Raw genomic sequence first — 21,514 nt, 5'->3', positions numbered from 1 at the left:
CAGAATAAGAGGAAACTCGCAGAGTATGTCGACAGCAACCAAACAATGTGAATTTTTTATGTGTTTGTTGAACTGGTTGTTTAACTCACAATAAAGACTAATTTTGCAAATAAATAGTTTATTATGTACATAATAATTTAATCTTTAACAACAATAACATAAAACTTCTTTTTTCTTTCAAAGGAATATAACTTCCGTTACAAAGATAACTTCTATGACATAAATAACTTATAACTTTTTTTCCTTTTTCATAGATAACTAAAAAATTCTTTCCTTTTTATATAGATAATATATAACTACTTTTTCTATAAAACAAGCAACTAGTAACTCATTTCTCTTTTACCTAGATAATATATAACTTCTTTTTGAATGACATAAGTAACTTATAAGTTCTTTTCTTTTACACAGACAACTTAAAAATTCTTTTTCTTTGACATTTATAACTTAAGAAGTCCTTTCACTTTTTTCTGATCTTTTACATAAAAACACGTTACAAGCATTTCTCCATTAAATTTAGTAATATAGTAAATGTATACATGAGTATTAAAGTTTATGCATGGAATGCCCTAGTTTTGATATACATGTATGCAAATTCATCCTTAAAAATCTATTAAGAAATGCAAATCATTACAAACAAACTAATCAAAAGTAACACAGGTTTTTTCAGATAATAAAACCCACTAATATAATTATTGTCTGACAAAACAAGTGTTTTCAACACACATTGATATTTATGACGTATCAGATGAGGATGGCGATGACGCTGATGATAAACTTGTAGATGACAGATTCAGTGGCTGTATTGATTGGCTGCTAGTATCAACATGGTAAGCGGGTGCCTGATGGTAAGAATGGAAGTCTGTATACTGCTGATGGTAAGCGTTATGGTAGTCACTGTAGTTAAATGTAGCTTGATTCTGGTGTGCGTAGAACGATGAAGGAGCATAGCTGGTGTCATGTTGATAGAAGGAAGGTCCTTGTAACATAGTAAATGTTGGTTGTGAATGATGCTGACTTACAGATGCTGAGTTGCTTGAGACAGATCGGTTGGATGGAGAGGTAGGCGTGACTGGTGAATATGTTGACGTAACAGTGTCGGTCGAGTTTATTACTGACAATGGGGATGACAGGTAGTAACTATCTGGTGACGAAGCTGTTGCTACAGGAGATGGTGCAGAAGATGTACTTGATAGTTGTTGAAGTGCAGATGGAATGCTCTTGCAGAGGAAACTAAGATTTTCTATGGCTTGGTCTTGGCTTATACCCCATGCGGCGGACTGCTCGGCAATAAGTTTAGACAACTGTTTGTGAGTAGATTTCTTGGCGTTACGACGGAGTTTAATGCTCTTGGTGGTAAACACAGGTGAATCAGTGCTAAAGCTCAGTCGTCGTCTAGAGTCGTCATCATTCTCAACAGATGGACGGTCGACGTTGGTAAGGATGTTGTCTATGCTGAAGTTGAAATCTGGTGACTTGTGAATAACTGGTTTGATGACTGATGAAGTATCATGGAAATCTGTTGCTAGAAGACGACATTCTGCGCTGGGTAACACAATTTCTGGTATGTTGAGTTGCTCATGTAGTGTTGGAGCCCATGACTCTTTCTCATCTTTTACCCTAGTATCTTGACGTTTGAAGACATTAGACGGTGCTGTGGTGAGGTCGGCGATCCATAAGCAAGTGGTCTTGCGCTTTTCTTCTGTCTTTATAAAACATGGACTGCTGGAGAGGGTGTGGCGAATGGAATCTTTCCAACCTGTGTATGGACCACGGAAAAAATCAAACATGACCTTGAGACTAGCTGTAAGCTCTGATAAGGTGATGCTTTTATCTGGTCTGGTCTCTATAGCTGTGATGATCATACCCACGTAGGAATAAGGTGGCTTAGGATAGCGTTGATATACTCTGGGCTTCTTAGGTGCTTTGCCATCTGAAGGACTGGCTGTACGCTTTGAACTTTTCATAAGCTGACTGAAATGAAAAAAGATAGGTCATTATTTTACAGGTCAAAATTAAATACAAAATACTCATTAAACATTTCTATGTATAATTATCTAGTCATCGCATATACAGCCGCCCGCATTATAACTCTTGAATGACAGAAAATTTCCACGATGTCAAAATTTAACTTATTCGTATATTATGACCCAAGGAGTTTGGTAGTTTTTAAAAAGATACAAATGAGAAAACTAAGGAACAGAACGTTTAATGGTACTAGTAAGTGGTTAAAATCGAACTGGAACTGGGTTTTTTTATGGATTATGTCTTAATCTAGTTTGACTTGATAAAAAAACATTTTTAAAAAGAAAATGATTAAGGAGCAAAATGGTAAATGTTAGTCGTTAAAATAGAACTGGACCTGTGTTTTATGGACTTTGACCTTGTGTTTTAACCTAACTGATTTTTCAAGGTGTACTAATAACATAACAAGTAAACAAACAAAATTTAAGAAAGATATCACTAAGAGACACAAAATTTTCAATTTGACCTGTTTTTGGCCAGAAATGTGTTTTAGGGGCTTAAACCATTAAATCCACCGATTTTACCCAAATTCTTATATATCTTATTTATTACGCACTGAAACCAGTACAGTGAGTAGATTAAATTGTCACGTTGCGTTTAGAACTTGGAATTTTCGATGATATTCATTGGTTAGTTTTGTACATCATTTTCTAGTGGCTATGTCTTGCCTTTTCCCTTGCGGTTTTCCTTGTCAGGTTTATATTATTTGTAGCTTTCGGATAGAAACAAATGTGTGATTCTGAGTCTTTTTAAATCGTGATTTTGTTTAATCATACTAGTGTTTAAATACTGTAAATGTGTTAATTCATACTAAGTCTTGTGTTTAATTATGCTATATAACATTTGTAAAATTGCTTATGATATTTGTTATCGTTCTGCAGTTACATACTTTCTTGGTATAATAAACTATTTGAACCAGTCTATAATTAGAAGCCCTTATATGACCCTATCACACGTATAAACAAATAACAAAAAGTTGACAATGTATGGGATAACTATAACGTATCACATTCGACCAGACGCCAACTAATATTCTTCATAATAGTCTCCGGAGAATGCAGCCGATCATTAAACCCAAAACAAACGGAAGTTCAGTGGCGGATACAGAAATTTTCATATCTGGGGGCCCACTGGCTGCCTAAGAGGGGCCCGATTGCTTCACGCTTCAGTGAATCCCTATATAAGCAACCAAATGTTTTCTCAAAAGGGGGCCGGACCCCCTACCCCCCCCCCCTTCTAAATCCGCCTCTGAAGTTTAAGTATGAATAGATAGTGAGTGTGTGCAATCGGATGTGTCTTGGTCTGTTTGATTTAGTGTAATGAGAAGGATAAGGGATATTTACGTTAGTCATTGTTTTGCCTGTTTAGCAATGATTTTTGTTGTTCATCAAAACATGATATTCCTAGCGTCTCTCTTGTTTCAATTTTCGATGTTGACATACTTTTCTTTCAGATGAGTGAACAGTAAAAAGGTCTAAATAAAAGGTTGTATAAATACAGATATAAATGAGTTTATATTGACTCAAACTTGTGATGTTTTCGAGCTTACTTTAGCTGACAAAATTTATTCAAACTGACTGCCTATAGCGAAATAGACCGTCTTTATTTCGTTTTTTTAAAGGTAAGCAAAAATAGTCTTTTAATTTTTGGTCGAATCCGAAGGTAACACCCCGTTACATAAAATTGAGAATGGAAATGGGGAATGTGCCAAAGAGACAACAACCCGACCATAGAAAAAAACAACAGCAGAAGGTCACCAACAGGTCTTCAATGTTTTTTTTACTTCAGACAATTTCTGGTTGTTAAAAATTTATGAAAATAACTATGATTTTATATATCAGTCAAGGAAGCATATTTCGGGGGTTTTATTCCTGACTATGCTGTATGGGCTTTGTTCATTGTTGAAAGCCGTACGGTGCGCTATAACTGTTAATTCCTGTGTCATTTTGGTCTCTTTTGGAGATGTGTCTCATTGGCAATTCAACCTTATCGTCTTTTTTTAAAATCATTACCAAAAAATTACTGTTGGACATGTATCAATAAATTCCAATGAGTTTCTTTTTTAATAATAATAATTCTTTATTTGCAAATGAAACAAAAACCAATTTTGGTTATGGCAAATACATAGACAAAACAAACATAATGAAAAACTCGACAAAATTATAATAGATATGATAAAAAAATCAGTAATTGGTCTCCTTTCCTCAGTTCTAATGACTCTTTAATAAAAGAAACAACTGCTTTTACATCATTTGGTGTTGATGGATTTAGTATAATCACCGGTTTATCAGTAAAATTAAGTGTATTAAAATTTACATATTTTTGTATATAATATTTTAAAATATTTCTCTTTTATTTTTATTAATTTTACAGTTAAAGAAAAAAATGGAATATATCGTCCAAGATATTACATATTTTACATTTTCTTTCATTTCGTGGTATTTTTGTATATCGTCCAGTTTCTATTAAGAGACAATGATCGCTTATTCTAAATTTGGTTAACATTTTTCTTGTTTCTTTATTTGGGTGCGATAGGTAGTATATCATTTGGTCATTTGTATTAGCTTTAAGAAATTTATATAGATATATTTTATTATTCTCGTTGAAGTTATTTATTTTATCATCAATAAGAGTTTGATAATAGTTACTATAACCTTTCTTTAATTGGGTCTTTAACTTTTTAGTCTGCTTTAAAGTTTTAGTTTCCTCAATAAGTTTGATGTCAATATTTATGTTTTGTGACACATAACTTCATTAAGAAGTGGGTTTAGATTTTCATTATTCAATCTAGATAGGTACATCATAGTTTGGGTTTTTATGAAAGTTTGTAATGGCAGAAGTCATAGTTCATTTCCAACAGCTTGATTTTTTTAGCTTATTTTTGTCCCCAGTACTTGTTTAATAAAATGTAGCTGGTTTTTTTTCTAAAATAGTTTTTTGTAAGCTCGGAGTTTAGCTCTATAAAATTGAATATAAATGTCCATGTAACATATTTCACTATTATATGTAAGAATAGGTTTGATCAAAGTTTCAAAAAGGTTGCAAAACACTCTCACAGGAAGTTGTCCAAAGCCTGATGAGGAAGAGTTAATAGCAAATAAAACTTTTCTTGTCTTCTTTGCAAGAACTAGTTAGACTGCCATTAGATGTTATAACACATCCAAGGTATTTATATTCATAAACTTTTTCAAGGTATTTTCCTTTAAATTTCAAAAAGGGTTTATTTATTTTACTTGGGTTCTTTTGTAGTATCATGGTTTTAAATTTTTTTGTACTAACTGTTAATTGTCATTTATCACAATACTCTGAGAGATTATTTAAGCTATTTTTCAGACCGTTTTCGCTCTCTGATAATATGATTAAATCATCTGCAAATAGGAGACTTCCTATGTCTGAATTTATAAGTTTTACAGGGGTACAGTTTTGCTTTTCAAATATCTGACTAAAGTCATTAATAAAAATATTAAATAAAGTGGAGCTTAAATAATCTCCTTGACTGACACCTTTATCTGTAATATAATGTCTAGACTCTGAATTCCAAAGTTTGAAAGAACCAAGAGTATTATTGCATTGTGCTTTAATGATGTTAAAGATATGTTTACCAACTCCTAGTTTACACAATTTATACATTAGTCCTAGCCGCCAAAGAGAGTCAAAGGCTTTTTTAAGTCTATGAAGCAAATATATATTTTCTTTTTATTTTTATAAAGGTATTTATTTACAAATGATTTAAGAATAAATAAGCAATCAGAAGTTCTATGATTCTCTCTAAATCCAAACTGTGAGTGGTTATATTTGGATACCATTAGCTTATTTAGTCTATTATTTAACAATGCACTAAATGCTTTTGACAAACAGCTCATTAAAGCAATTCCTCTATAGCTATTTAAATCATATTTGTCTCTTGATTTTATGAATTGGAATAATATATGATTTTCCCCATAATTTAGGATAGTAATATAATGATGTTTATCTGCCAAATTTCATAAAAACTCCAAAACGTAAAAAATCTAAATAATGATAACAGGAACATATATATGTTAGATATACTGTTCCCAGCTTCAAAGTACAGCCTATGAAGAGAATAATTCATTTTGGTTCAGGGTGTCTTTTAATGAAAATATTACTGAATGAGGACACCAGCAGCAGTGTATGGTTAAAATCCTAGTTTATTGATGTGTAAATACCGTCATTTTTTTATAAATTTATTGACCTGACAATTATAAAGACATGCAACTTGGGCATTTAGAACTTCTACTTCTAGATTCTACTGGGATGTTGTCATAACTAAATGTCTGTTTTACAGCTTGCTTAGACTCATTAAAATTAAGACGATGTTTCGATATTTGTCTACTGGTGAAGACGTAGTCCTTTTGTTTTGAAGTTGTTTTTTATTGGTGTATACACATTTTTATGCTTTAACAGAGAAATTACGAGTTAAATCGAGTCTTTTGTTTGTTTGATGACGGTTTTTGTTTCGTTAATTTGGGAGGGGTACACTCATAAATATTGAATGTTATACGGAAATAGAATATAACTTTGAGGATGTTTCGACCAATCAATAGTCTGATATAAAATTATATTTTAGATATTTACCTTGACTCTGTATATCTGTTTGGAAAGATTGCCTGGTAGTCATTGCTGTCCTGTGCTACATATGCAGTGCTGCAAAGAAAAACAAACGATAATGATTATATATCAAAAAGACTTGTAAAGAAATATTTTTTGAATCTATTTTTTTTTCATCATGTATGGTTTAACTTATTGCGAAGATATATAGGAACTTATTGCCGAGCACATTTCTGGTTCTGATTAGCAGATTTCTAAAAATGAACAAGTCCATTTTTATTTAGCACTGCAACATTTAAAACACAAATAAAACATAAAGACTGGATGATTGCGCTAAAATACCTTTTTGATAAATACTCCATTCCGAGTTTTAGGCTGGAACATTGTTGTGTTTCACGAATGTAACGGTGAAAGAAATGATATTTTTGTTGTCTAAAGAAATAGATGTTGTATAGCTTGGGTTGTGTAAGGTTAAATCATTTTACGACGGATGTATGCTTAAAAGTAATTGTTTAAGTGCATAGACGGTTGAGATTTACGCGCATGACATATTATCCACTAGACCGATCTCAGCAAGCAGTCAACAAAAAATAAAACAACCAATCAACCAATCAATCTAAAATTGGAGTTTGAAGAAAGAAAGACTTTTGTAGTAGTTTTGCTCTTAAAGATTAAGAAAGTCAATAAAATCTAGATGCATAGCAACATTTTGTATTTGACATAAGTTCACACAATTATCCGTGACAGTATGTGCAACATTGTGTTGGAGTATTGATCTGAGATCAATGTCATCACTCCACCAAAAAAGAAAATGCAAAATGCAAAAAAAACATAAAGCCCGTAAAATCCTTTGATACAGAATTTCATATAAGAAACATTCTAATTACTTCGGCAATTTTTAAAAACAAAATTACGATTGCGTTATGATTGCATATAAGACGATATACCACCACCTAAAGAGAAAACAAAAGACCAAAGGGACAGTCAAACTCATAAATCCAAAACAAACTGACAACGCCATGGCTAAAAATGAAAAAGACAAACAAACGACAGCACACACGACACAACATAGAAAACTAAAGAATAAAACAAATTGCCTGATTTGTAGTAAAACCAAGCAAAATTGACATCATAGCAAGTGTCCTGCTATTTGAAATGAAATTATATATTGTCTTTTGGATATATACAAAGGATCAAGTTCGGAAAGGATCATTTTTGGTCCCGAAAATTCAATCCATTGTTTTACGAGAAATAATTATTCAAGTTGACGAAGACATGTTAGCAATGCGATATAGTAAGAAACGTTGGTATGATTTCCAATAAAAGCAATTTTTAAAGAAGGAAACCAACATATATATATAAGCCAATTGGCTACAAACGAAGACCACTGAAAATCAGCTCTTGACTTGCATATAAAGGCACATTAAGAATGATGCGGCATTAGCCAAGTTTTTTATCGCTCAACACGGCATAGGAATTGTAAAGTAAACGTCTACTGATAAATGCTTGACTCTTTAGAAAGACAGAATATATGAATTGTTTGTTTTTTTTTTTTTCTTTATAGTTTTTTATATAATTTCAGTGTGTGCTGTAGGTTGTCAAAAGGTCACTTCTACAGTTTGATCTTACTTAAATTGATTTTAAAAAAAAATAGTTTGACGATTACTTTCTAGTCAATTTAAGATTTACTTGAGACGTCTAGAATAATAAAAATGGTAGTTCATACACATTATACGTGAATACAATCTTATATGACTGTACACGATTGGATAAACTTAGTTGCTTTTTTATACAGACTTAAAAATCAAAACAACACGTTTAATAAATACACGCGACCGAAGCGCATTTCTGGGTTGACCTTCATCATAAACGCCCAAATATAATATTTTATAACCAAGAATGTATAAGAACCAAAAAATTTTACTAAATTGATTCTTCAACATTTCACAGACAAATTGTTAAATATCGAAATAACTTACCTATATGGTGATGAAGCTGGATTTGTGTATGACTGTTGATATATGTCAGGATAGTAACTGCAGAATGCAAAACTGGGATCCATCATAAATCTTTTGGAGTAGTATTTAGTAGTGTATCTGAAAATGTAAAATAATCGTTACAGAAAATAGGATAACGTGGTACGACAGCCGTTATGTCAAAGCTCTCCACCGAAGACCACAAGATGTAGAAGCAGTACCAACAATATGTAACCGTACAAACTTCAACAATGAGAAAAACACCGACCGCAAAACATGCTGATGACCAAAAAATAAATGCTAAGTGGATAAGATGGACTGGTTCTATGCGTTTGTTTATTGTTTCCTTGCTACTCTGTTAAGCAGTAGTCATTATCAACTATAATATAAAATCTTACGTTATCATAAGTTATCCCGAACACATTTGAAAATATCGACCATATAGGAGTATTAATCATGCAAGAACTCGCACACGAAGAACTTAATACACAAAAAGCGTATATTACACATCACCCTTTGAACAGTCAGCAATTATCTAAGCAATCAGGACACTACTACATTAATTATACCAGAAAGATTACTGACATTACTATTCTTTTTTCATTTTATATTTACAAAAGTGAACTAATCGGGGCCTTTTATATAGCTATGCTTTATGGGTTTTGGTCATTGTTGACGATCGATGGCGATCTATAGGTGCTAACATCTACGTTATTTTGTCTCATTTGCATTTTTTTTCCACATCTCCGTATTTTTTATAAGATCTTACCCATTATATTTGTTAATGGAAGATGCTTGGACTTGGGACAGGCGCAAAATGCGGCAGAGTCAAACGTTGTTTTGTGAGATTTCAACCCTCCTCTATACCTCAAGCCAACTTCTGTTATTATCAAATAAGTTTTCGCAGCCACATGTTTGGCTGCGAAGTTGGCCAAGAAAAATTTCCTTATTTATTGTGATTTTAAAATACCTAAAAATGGCAGAAATTGAGTTGCGAAATGATAAATAAAATTCCAGACGATACGGTCAAAATATGACTATTTCTGACAAAAATAATGAAAATATAGTTTAAAATTATTTATTTCCAAAAGATGGTAACCCAAAATCAAAACACACGTATGAAGGGAACAAAATCCAGATGTTTCACTTTAGTTTTGAATTTGAAACAAAAAGTATGGCTTTCCATTGCATTGGATAGAAATATCCAATATTAATGTCTTAAATGTTTAGACCAATGTTGACCAAATTTATTCCTTAAAGTAGGTATATTTTTATTGCATATTTAAATTGAATAGGGGAAAATGACAACTTTCGTCAAACATTTACCATGGCATCAAAAATATAGGGCATACTCTTAACATAGCAGAACATACGTATTTCAATTCATTTTAAGCACATAATAAATCTCTAGTCTGTTAACCCGATCCAGATCAACATATTTGGAAAAATTGTCACGCATAAGGAAGAACCACTTTTAACATTCTTTTTTACATGCATTTGTTCTCGGTCAAAATAACGACTTAATGAAACAGTCTATGAATATAATTTGAGATGAAATGAACAATTATCAATCCTAAATAAATGTTTTAAGAAACTTTTTCTTTGATTTCTAACATCGTGTTGATATTTCAGATGATTTCAGAAAAATATAAAGGTTTCGTTATTGAAACAAAATTCTGGGTTTGTTTTTTGTTTTATTATTAATATTCCCTTTCCCAGCATAATCAAAGCTTTTCCATTTATTTGCTAGGAAACATAATTTCCGGAAAGGGTTCTTCTTGCACAATTATGTAAACATAGAAACATACAATTAAAATCGTTACAAATAAAGCGATACATTGTTTGAGGAGTATTTATGTAAGGAATTCTACGAGATATAATTCAGATATATGTTCTTAAACCGAGAATGTTTTTTTTGAAGTGAAACATATTTACTGACTAAAAATTTATCCAGTTATCAAATTGAATGTGTATACTTATCATCTTAATTCAGAAAATAATTAGAGCACAAAAAAAGTTTTACACCAGTATTCATTTGGAAAAAGCAGGGTGTCCCTAAAAATCAATTTTTGTTGAAACTCTATGACAAAAAAAAAATGATTTTCAAAGTTAGTGATAACTAAAAAGATTTTACTGCAATTTTGACCATGTGATTCAATTTAGGTAGCAGAGCATACTTCTATGGTAATTCTTATTGCAATCTGAACATAAGCAAATGCAAAAAAAAAAACACCATGATATATTTAAATTGTTTATAAAAGATACATTGATTGAGGCAATCTTAACTTATCGTACCTTAACAACTTACAGACATAAATATAGGGCGCCGAATAAGTGGGTCTCTAACTTAAAGTTTACCATAGGGTTTCTGGTTTTATAGAATTATATTAGAATACAAGTACTTTATCCGTAACAACATAAATATATAATCCAGTTCCACACAATTTAATCACCCCCTCTTTTACAATATTCAATTTCAGTTTAAACAACATCCCTTAATAAAATGAATCTCAGCATATAAAACATGTCCTACTAGAATTGGTGTACAGCGCAAACTGGTTCAATTTATTCTATCAAATTAAAGCATTTTCATTCCCACTTTGCCTTGTAGCTTAGTACGGTGTTAATTTTTGTGGTAACATTGATCAAATTGTGTTTAAATACAGAATCTAAAACGAAGTTGATCATAAAAGACCATTAATTATTCTTTATAATATTTACACATATAATAACATCTGGTGGGGCAAAACAAATACATGAACTCAGTGGGTAAAACGCTGTCAAACATACTAACAAAATTCAACAATTGCAATCCACACTGATCTGTGTCCACACTTTTTATTTGTATTTATAAAGATGTATATTTCGCACATGATTCAGTTGTTTCCAGAAGACCAATGAAACTTTTTTTACAGTATATACATATCTTTATTCTCGTAAAACAAAGAACAATGGCACAGAGACATATACAATAAATTCACATAGTTATTTGATAGTATAAATTTTAAATACAAACAGATGGACGGAAAGTTATACAACAGCAGAAGTCTAGTAATATTTATAGATTATTACATGTCATTTTCCATATTGGCCCTGGGTTCAGACCTAGACTTCCATACCAAGCAAGAGGGCTTGATATGGGTCGTGGGCTGATACCACGGACCATATGGAAAATGACACGGAACACTTACTATCTGACACTTGAAACCTAAAAACTGAAGATCAAAAAATCTATTGTTTGGATGGTGATGGGGTTACTGAATAAAAATACTATATCAATAATACAGAAAAAAAAGGAAAATTAAAATTAAAAATAGGGAATAATAGGAACTAATTATAAATTAGAGAAAAATGATTTTTAAAAGTTACAAAATAAAAAATTAAGGTAAATCAGGGATACAGAAAAAAAGACAGAATTTTCTTATACTTTTCCAAAATGATAATTTTACTATACTTTTTTTTAAAGCAAAATGATAAAAAGTATGGTTCACTAGTTTTCAAGGTACGAGTCGTTCAAAATTGCCAAAATTCGCTTAGATTGTTCATGAAAAAAACACATTTTATGCATTAAAAGAAGTCTATGAGACACAATTTTGAAATAAAATATCAGAATCTCGCTCGTATATTGTGAACCATAAAGACTCTCTTGGACTTTATAGAATGCTGATATTATAAAAAAAATATAATTCTAATGGTTTTTTTTTTTTTTTTTTTGAAAAATCTGTTCTGGTTATAAATAATGAAAAATAGAAGTGAAAACTTTTTTATTAGGAACAATTTAAATGTAATTGTGAGGCATATTATTATTTATTTGCTAGTGTGTCGGTTGCAATTTTATTATATCGTCAAATAAATAAATTTGGTGTATTTACTGTCTTCTGATTGGTTAAAATTATTAGTTTTATTTTCAATGTTGTCAATTTTGATGGCGACACGCCCACTCTGACGTTTAGTATTCATACGCCAACATGTGTTTACGTTGTTTTTGTTAATATAAATTATATAAAAAGTTCATTGCGCCTTATTTTTTGATAGAAATTTATTTATAATGAATGGCAATAATTTATTTTGATTTTATTGAACCATAAAACTAATTTTTGACTCTTCACATTTTACATAATCCGCTTCGCGGATTATTCAATGTGAAGAGTCAAAAATTAGTTTTATGGTTCAATAAATTCAAAATAGATAATAGCCATTCATTAAATATTGTTACAAATCATTCATATGCTTTTTCTCATATCTGATAAGTGAATCGGTAAGTAATGATAACAATAACTTTGTCAAGTAATAAAATGTCAGAATTTTGGCTCACACTGAAGGGGGAAAGCAGGACTCGTACGTATAAAATTCTAAAATCCAGTGTCTCTGTTATGATTTTGTAAATGCTTTATAATGCATAGATATGTCTCTGGCAAAGGTAAATAAAATATGACCCAAAAACACAGTTTTGTCGTACTATCATTTATTTAAGAAAGGGAATGCAATTTTGAGAGATTATAGGTTCAGAGATAACTACGGAAGCGTATTAGCACCACACATTTTTTTTTTATTTTTCTTCCTATGTTTGCGTTATAACGATTACCTTTGCATTATTACGCAAACCTTTGCGATATAACGCCAACCTTTGCGTTACAACGCAAACCTTTGCGATATAACGCCAACCTTTGCGTTACAACGCAAACCTTTGCGTTATTAATATAACGCAAACCTTTGCGATATAACGCAAACATTTGCGTTATAACGCAAACATTTGTTCTATCTTATTTCTTATTCAAAATCCAAAGGAAACCGTAGTTATTAATGGAGGAGGCTGTATATATTAAAATTTATCACCTTTGTAGTAATTGCAAAGTAAAATGCTTGAATAATTAGATCATATCAATGACTAATAATGAGCAGAATAATATAAGAAGATGTGGTATGAGTTCCAATAAGAAAACTCTCCATCTAAGTCACTATTCGTAAAAGTAAACCATCATAGGCCGAATTACGGTCTTCAACACGGAGCATTGGCTCACACTGAACAACAAACTATAAAGGGCACCAAAAACGATATCCATGTTTCTACTAGTATATATATTACAAAGAAAATTGAGTAAATTGAGGTTATACCTTAGAAAAAAATCAACCCTGGTAATATAGCTATAACCGAATATAAATATACTGAACCAAAGTAAGCTCTCGTTTGAGAACTGTGTAAAGTAGGTTAGATTCAAACAAGCTACCCTTTGGCAATAAATGTATAGAATGAAGATGTTTTATTAATAAAATTAAATTATGTTCTCTCTATTCAAATTGCTACCCAAGCATCTTAAAAATACTTCATTATATTGAAATGAAAATTCAATGACTTTCTATCAAAGAATCTTGATCATATTCTGAGATTTAAAAAAAAATGTTTCCTTATTAATAATTCATTTTAAAGCAGAAAGATCATTTTGTCTATTTGACTTGGAGGTTGGTTTCACAATTGTATGACATTATTTTTGATCTTTCAATTTTAATATGACTATATACTAAACTATATATATTTTCTTGTTAAATTATATACTTTTCTGATGCACAAATCAGTCTTAATTTATATATAATTGCACTTCAATTATTCCATTATTCCTATGCATATTTATTATAATGATTTGGCCTTGTATGTATGTTTCTTTTTTTATCTACTAGTAAATCACATCCGAAATGAATGACAGACGGACATATATACAAAACTTAATGAATAATTGAAATCAATTGGTTGCGTTATAACGCAAAGGTTTGCGTTTAACGCAAACATAGGAAGAAAAATAAAAAAAAATGTGTGGCGCTAATACGCTTCCGTAGATAACTGTTTCATTACAATTACATAAAGAACGTAGTAGATAGAGACATTTACAGTAATTCACCTATCAAAGTTCTATTTGTTGTGTAAAAGCATTGTGTTCTTTAATTTAAAAAGTTAAAATTTAAGTGTAAAACTTTTTAAACAAATTATTTCACATTTATAGAACTTCCTGTTCGCTTCAGTATCTCAAAATTTGAACAATTTTATGTTAAAGAGGGGTCTACAATTCAATTTGACAGATAACATAAATAAAGAACGAAAGTAGATAGAGACATTTACAGTCATTCACCTATCAAAGTTCTGTTTGTTGTGTATCTCCTTTATACGTTTAAACAGCTTCGTGAAATCATGTTAAATTCAAAGCATTTTGTTCTTTAATTTAAAAAGTCAAAATTTAAGTGTGAAACTTTTTAAACAAATTATTTCACATTTATAGAACTTCCTGTTCGCTTCAGTATCTCAAAATTTGAACAATTTTATGTTAAAGAGGGGTCTACAATTCAATTTGACAGATTCGTGCAAACTAATTTTTTAACCACGGAACGTCACAAGATAAAGATAAAAATTCACGGACAAAAAGTCCAAATTCATTTTAAAATTTGGAAAAAAAAACATTTATTTTGGAAAACTCTTCTTTTAACTAAAGACATAAATCAATATGTGTTCTAATAAAATGATAATCAAATAGTAACGAAAACAATTGCTAAAAGTGGTTCTTCGTGCCAAAAAAAAATACATATCCTGCTTGATAAAAATTTGATTATTATTCATTGATCAAGGATATTCGACAATGAACTAAACTGTAAAATGAATGTTTGTAATAAAAGGATATTATTTCTCGAACGTTCACTTGTGTTTTAAATAATTATGAAGAAATCATTTGTGACTTTATTAAGACCTGTGACTTTCTGTCCACCTATGTTTCTATGTGTAAAGACTATTTTTATTTTTGGCAGTGGCTATTTTGTCGGCTCTGACAAGTTATGCATTCTCTACACTAGGTCAAATATATTCTATAAACATCTCTATTCAAATAAAGGGCGATGTGGAATACACGAAGACACAAATAAGAAATAAGACATTTAGAAGGCAACATACTCTAAATATAACTTTTACTTTATTATGCGCCCCTATAACAAATTTCCCATAAAGAATATAGATCCCATCTTTATCATAGTTTGAACTTAAGTAAATATTGGGGGAAAAAATTTCTGTTCAATTTAATTTTCGTTTTCAACCAGAGAAATATCTTTTCATTTTCTTTATAATTCATTGGTTATATTTATTACTCCATAAGGATCATAGATATCTGGGACTATTATACAAACGGGACTGGAAACTGATCCTTGTTAGTATAATCCCAGTAGATATATGCTTATTTTTTTCTGTAAATAAATTTGGTTTTCTATTTTATTGAATCATTTATAATTATTTGTAATTAAAACCTGTTTGTTTAGTCAATAAAACTACGTGTTTCAACAACAATAAGTATTTACCTTAAATACTAAAATAATATTTTCAAAACAAAATTAGTACTTAATTAAAATAGTACGATTCCCTTTCTATCACTATAAATATAGATAACATTAAAACAAAAATGTACTTACATATAACTTGATGTTTTCTTGTGGTCTTCTATAATTGAAATGATGACCATCTCTGGTAATGTTGGTATTTATAATTTCAAAGGTCCCTGTCAACTCTGGGATGAAGTCACCCACCTGAATATACAATTCTGATTTTCCCGACGGTAAGTCTGGAATACACGATATATTCAGGGGTAAGGTGCGACCCTGTATTGTCTTTGTGACGGGAAAATGAAACCTGGGACCATAACGCTAACTCTGACGGTAATAAAGAAACCATAAAGTAAGTGTCAACTTAGATGCCATCTCAATACTAGTATATACTTTTCAAACTAAATAAAAAAAAAAATAATATGTTTTTAAATAAATAAATATTAATTTTTTTTCAAACTGAATAAATATTTTTTTTTTTTTTTCAAACTGAATAAATATTTTTTTTTAAATAAGATATATATATTTTTTTTTGAATAAGATATATATAATTTTTTTAAATAAGATATATATATTTTTTTTTAAATAAGATGTATATTTATTTGTTTTAAAATAAGATATACATTTATTTATTTTTAAATTTAGAAATGATAAAATTTATCAAAGGTTTTAATTATATTCACTTTGAATCACAGTGACTTTTAAAACATGGTATCTCCGTGAAATCTTCATGAGAATAGATATCTACGATAATAAAAAATCTAAAAGTAAATCAAATTCATTTGTCTTATAAAAAAACATTTAAACATATTTCTAATGCATATTCTGAAAATGATTGTAAATTATTGAACTCCGACTTTTTGTCTGTTTAATTTAGTTTAAACGTATTTATTTAAAATGGATTGGGAAACAAGTTATTGCAACATATATTAATCCCTTTTCACTGTCCGTTTACAAATGTAATATATAATGGATGTTTTGACAATACAATAAATGGTGAAATTCGTTTCCTTTTTTTTTTTCAAGCAAAGAATTGCAAAATATAGTTAAAGTACGTCTGGATGTTGTAGATTTACAATTTCTATGCGAAGAAAATGCTTATAAAAATACGATTTATCATTGAGTGTGCTACATTAGTAGCTTTTTTAGCTTTAAATATTAATGCAGAGCACTTTTTAAATTGAAACATCGTGGGATGGCTGAGATAATATCGATCCATATTCGTTAAAAGTTATTTCCATTTTACATTGCTTTATCTATTTATGTCTCGAACTATCAATTGTAATATAATTTTATAGACTGGACCAACTGAAGGACACGTATTCGTCGTGTGAGATATACATGAATAAAAGCTGATGTAGGATATACGTCTATGAGACAGTAACCTAACGACAAAATAAGGTAAAAACACAGAACCTGACAGTAGTTATGTGTCCATACAATATATCATGCTCTGAATCGTTCTGAGTATAAAGGTGTGAAGACAATATGGACGTCAAGTTGGTTACCTATTCCCTATTCCCTATTCGTTACCTATTCCCTATTCCCTATTCGTTACCTATTCGTTACCTATTCCCTATTCCCTATTCGTTACCTATTCGTTACCTATTCCCTATTCCCTATTCGTTACCTATTCGTTACCTATTCCCTATTCCCTATTCGTTACCTATTCCCTATTCCCTATTCGTTACCTATTCGTTACCTATTCCCTATTCCCTATTCGTTACCTATTCCCTATTCCCTATTCGTTACCTATTCGTTACTTGTTCCCTATTCCTTATTCGTTACTTATTCGATTTTTAATATCCTTCCCCCTTTTTAATTAAGTCTCCCAAACAAAGTTTGGAGACTTATTGTTTATGCTCAGTTCTTATTATTATTTTTATTATTCTTCTTCTTCCTCTTCTTCCTCTTCTTCTTCCGCCACTTTAAAAATGAACTTGTCCGCAGCATTTCTCCAAAACTACTTGTCAGATTTACTTAGGGTTTCATGAAATGTTAGACTAATATGTCTAGGTGAGCCATCAATCGTTCATTTGTGCATTGGGGTCTATTAAGGGGTATTGGGGGGGGGGGGGGGGCAGAAAGAAGGGAAGGGTTTACTATAGAACCCTATGGGATTTTATTTTCTAAAATTTTCAAATGAATATAACTTGAACACTGTAAGTGATAGATACATGCAGTCTTCAGAAATAATTAAAGGACAATAAAACAAATCAAATGAAATATAGGGGAGTCCCTGGGGGGTCATCCCTACCCCCTTTAATTCGAGAATATGCTTTTAACTTGTAAACGGTCCAGATCCCCACCCCTAAACCATATATATTCTTGTATGGGACAATAAAACAAATCAAATGAAATTAAATAAAGTTCCTGGGGGTCACCCCACCCCGTTCAATTTGAGAATGTACTATTATCTTGTAAACGGTTCAGATCCCCACCCCTAAACCATATACATTCTTGAATAGGACGATAAAACAAATCAAATTAAATTAAATGGAAGTCCCCGGGGGTCATCCCCACCCTGTTCAATTTTAGAATGTGCTATTATCTTGTAAACGGTCCAGATCCCCACCCCTAAACCATATGTATTCTTGTAGGGGACAATAAAACTAATCAAATGAAATTAAATGGAAGTTCCTGGGGGTCACCCCCAACCCGTTCATTTTGAGAATGTACTATTATCTTGTAAATTGTCCAGATCCCCACCCCTAAACCATATATTTTCTTGTAGGGGACAATAAAACAAATGAAATAAAATAAAAGGAAAGTCCCTAGGGGGTCACCCCACCCCTCTTGTTTGAAAACTTATAAACGGTCAACATCCCCAACCCTAAACTATATATATTCTTGTAAGGGACAATAAAACTAATCAAATGAAATTAAATGGAAGTTCCTGGGGGTCACCCCCACCCCGTTCAATTTGAGAATGTACTATTATCTTGTAAATGGTCCAGATCCCCACCCCTAAACCATATATATTCTTGTAGGGGACAATAAAACAAATGAAATGAAATAAAAGGAAAGACCCTAGGGGGTCAGCCCACCCCCTCTTGTTTGAAAATTGTAAACGGTCAACATCCCCACCCCTAAACCATATATATTCTTGTAGGGGACAATAAAACAAATAAAATGAAATGTAGGTAAAGTCCCTGGGGTCACCACCACCCCCTCCTGTTTGAATACTTGTAAATGGTGGAGATCCCCACCAGTAAGCCATATATATTCTTGTATGGGATAAAAAATCAAATCAAATGAACATGGGACCATATGAATTGCGAGTTATGGGATCTTTTTGTTGTTTATACTCTTATATCTGGTAATAGTTCTAAATTTGTTGAGGTAAAATGATCTGCTTCATGTCCGTATGTTTGAAGATGGATCTTGGTTCGAAGGGATGGAATCACCGTGTTAGCGCTTGCATAAAAAAAAAATGTGGTATGATTGCCAATGAGACAACAACCCACAATAGACCAAAATGACACAGAAACTATCAACTATAGGTCAATGTACGGCCTTCAACAATGAGCATAGCCCAAACCGTGTAGTCACCTATAAAAGGCCCAGATATGACAATTTCAAACAATTCAAACAACAAAACTAAGGGCCGTATTTCATATACTAAAAAATAAACAGAAAACAAATATGTAACACAAAAACAAACGATAACTACTTAATTTCAGGCTGTTGTCTAGGGACAGGCACATACTAACATAATGTGGTGGGGTTAAACATGTTAGCAGGGTGTACATCGTTTCGGAGCATGCTATTACCTTGTTTAATTCGTTCCATCACTCGCTTATAATTCGCTTATAATACGTGTATCATACGTTGCACCTTTTAAAACATGATTTTCAATTGTTTTGTTGTCTCTGGTGGTAGATTTGGGTTCTTAGAGGTGATATAACTCTATAAGCGCATATGTACCCGTTCCAGCGCTCGGATAATACCCTGTTAAATATTCGTTACTTATTCGCTTTTAATACGCTTGTTGTACGTTGCACCTTTTAGAAACGGATTTTCAATTGTGTTCATATCTCTGGTGGTAATAATGTGTTCTTATAGATGAAATATCCCTATTAGCGCGTATGTACCCGTTCCAGCGCTCGGATAAAACCCTGTTACTTATTAGTTCCTTATTTGTTTTTAATGCGCGGGGTAAGTATACGTTGAACCTTGAAATAAATCGTTTTTTAATTGTGTTCATGTCTCTGGTGGTAACAATGTGTTCTTAGAGACGAAATGACCCTATTAGAGCGCATGTACCCGTTCCAGCGCTCGGTTAATACCCTGTTACCTATTCGTTACCTATTCACTTATAATACGTTTGTTGTACGTTGCACCTTTTAGAAAAGGATTTTCACTTGTGTTCATGTCTCTGGTGGTAACAATGTGTAATTAGAGATGAAATGACCCTAATAGCGTGCATGTACCCGTTCCAGCGCTCGGTTAATACCCTGTTACCTATTCGTTACCTATTCGTTACTTATTCGCTTTTAATACGTTTGTTGTACGTTGCACCTTTAAGAAACGGATTTTCAATTGTGTTCATATCTCTTGTGGTAATAATGTGTTCTTATAGATGAAATACCCCTATTAGTGCATATTACCCGTTCCAGCGCTCGGATAATACCGGGTTACTTATTCGTTCCTTATTCGCTTTTAATGCGCAGGGTATAAGTTACACCTTGAAATAAATCGTTTTTTAATTGTGTTCGTGTCTCTGGTGGTAACAATGTGTTCTTAGAGATGAAATGACCCTATAAGCGCGCATGTACCCGTTCCAGCGCTCGGTTAATACCCTGTTACCTATTCGTTACCTATTCGTTACCTATTCACTTATAATACATTTGTTGTACGTTGCACCTTTTAGAAAAGGATTTTCACTTGTGTTCATGTCTCTGGTGGTAACAAAGTGTAATTAGAGATGAAATGACCCTATTAGCGTGCATGTACCCGTTCCAGCGCTCGGATAATACCCTGTTACTTATTCGTTCCTTATGCGCTTTTAATGCGCGGGGTAAGTATACGTTGTACCTTGAAATTAATCGTTTTTTAATTGTGTTCATGTCTCTGGTGGTAACAATGTGTTCGTAGAGATGAAATGACCCTATTAGCGCGCGTGTACCCGTTCCAGCGCTCGGTTAATACCCTGTTACCTATTCGTTACCTATTCCTTACCTATTCACTTATAATAGATTTGTTGTACGTTGCACCTTTAAGAAACGGATTTTCAATTGTGTTCATATCTCTTGTGGTAATAATGTGTTCTTATAGATAAAATACCCCTATTAGCGCGTATGTACCCGTTCCAGCGCTCGGATAATACCCGGTTACTTATTCGTTACTTATTCGCTTTTAATTGCGCAGGGTATACGTTGCACCTTGAAATAAATTGTTTTTTAATTGTGTTCATATCTCTGGTGGTAATAATGTGTTCTTAGAAATGAAATGACCCTATTAGCGCGCATGTACCCGTTCCAGCGCTTGGATAATACCCTGTTACTTATTAGTTCCTTATGCGTTTTTAATGCGCGGGGTAAGTATACGTTGCACCTTGAAATAAATCGTTTTTTAATTGTGTTCATGTCTCTGGT

At 31.8% G+C, this 21,514-nt stretch overlaps 1 protein-coding gene across 1 annotated transcript; it reads right to left on the bottom strand.

Annotated features, from left to right (window-relative positions):
- Nucleotides 1–292: 292 nt before the first annotated feature.
- On the bottom strand, nucleotides 293–16,131 carry LOC143078083 (uncharacterized). The gene is made up of 4 exons (XM_076253065.1): nucleotides 16,008–16,131; nucleotides 8,571–8,687; nucleotides 6,619–6,687; nucleotides 293–1,971 (listed from the first exon to the last, which is right to left on the bottom strand). Exons 1-4 carry the CDS (start codon nucleotides 16,055–16,057, stop codon nucleotides 732–734), a joined length of 1,476 nt encoding a protein of 491 aa, XP_076109180.1. The 5' UTR covers nucleotides 16,058–16,131; the 3' UTR covers nucleotides 293–731.
- Nucleotides 16,132–21,514: the final 5,383 nt, after the last annotated feature.

The sequence above is a fragment of the Mytilus galloprovincialis genome, chromosome 6 (assembly GCF_965363235.1).
Source record: "Mytilus galloprovincialis chromosome 6, xbMytGall1.hap1.1, whole genome shotgun sequence".
In the NCBI taxonomy this organism is placed as follows: domain Eukaryota; kingdom Metazoa; phylum Mollusca; class Bivalvia; order Mytilida; family Mytilidae; genus Mytilus; species Mytilus galloprovincialis.
The sequence above is the reverse complement of the archived record's forward strand: the minus strand, read 5'-3'. Positions and strand labels throughout refer to the sequence as shown.

Excerpts from the sequence above, each read along its gene's own strand:
- LOC143078083 (XM_076253065.1), bottom strand. The coding sequence starts at position 16,057 with ATGGTCATCATTTCAATTATAGAAGACCACAAGAAAACATCAAGTTAT. Across the intron at positions 8,688-16,007 it reads AAGAAAACATCAAGTTATAT|ATACACTACTAAATACTACT; the intron begins GTAAGTACATTT and ends TTACATTTTCAG. Across the intron at positions 6,688-8,570 it reads CCAGCTTCATCACCATATAG|CACTGCATATGTAGCACAGG; the intron begins GTAAGTTATTTC and ends TTTTCTTTGCAG.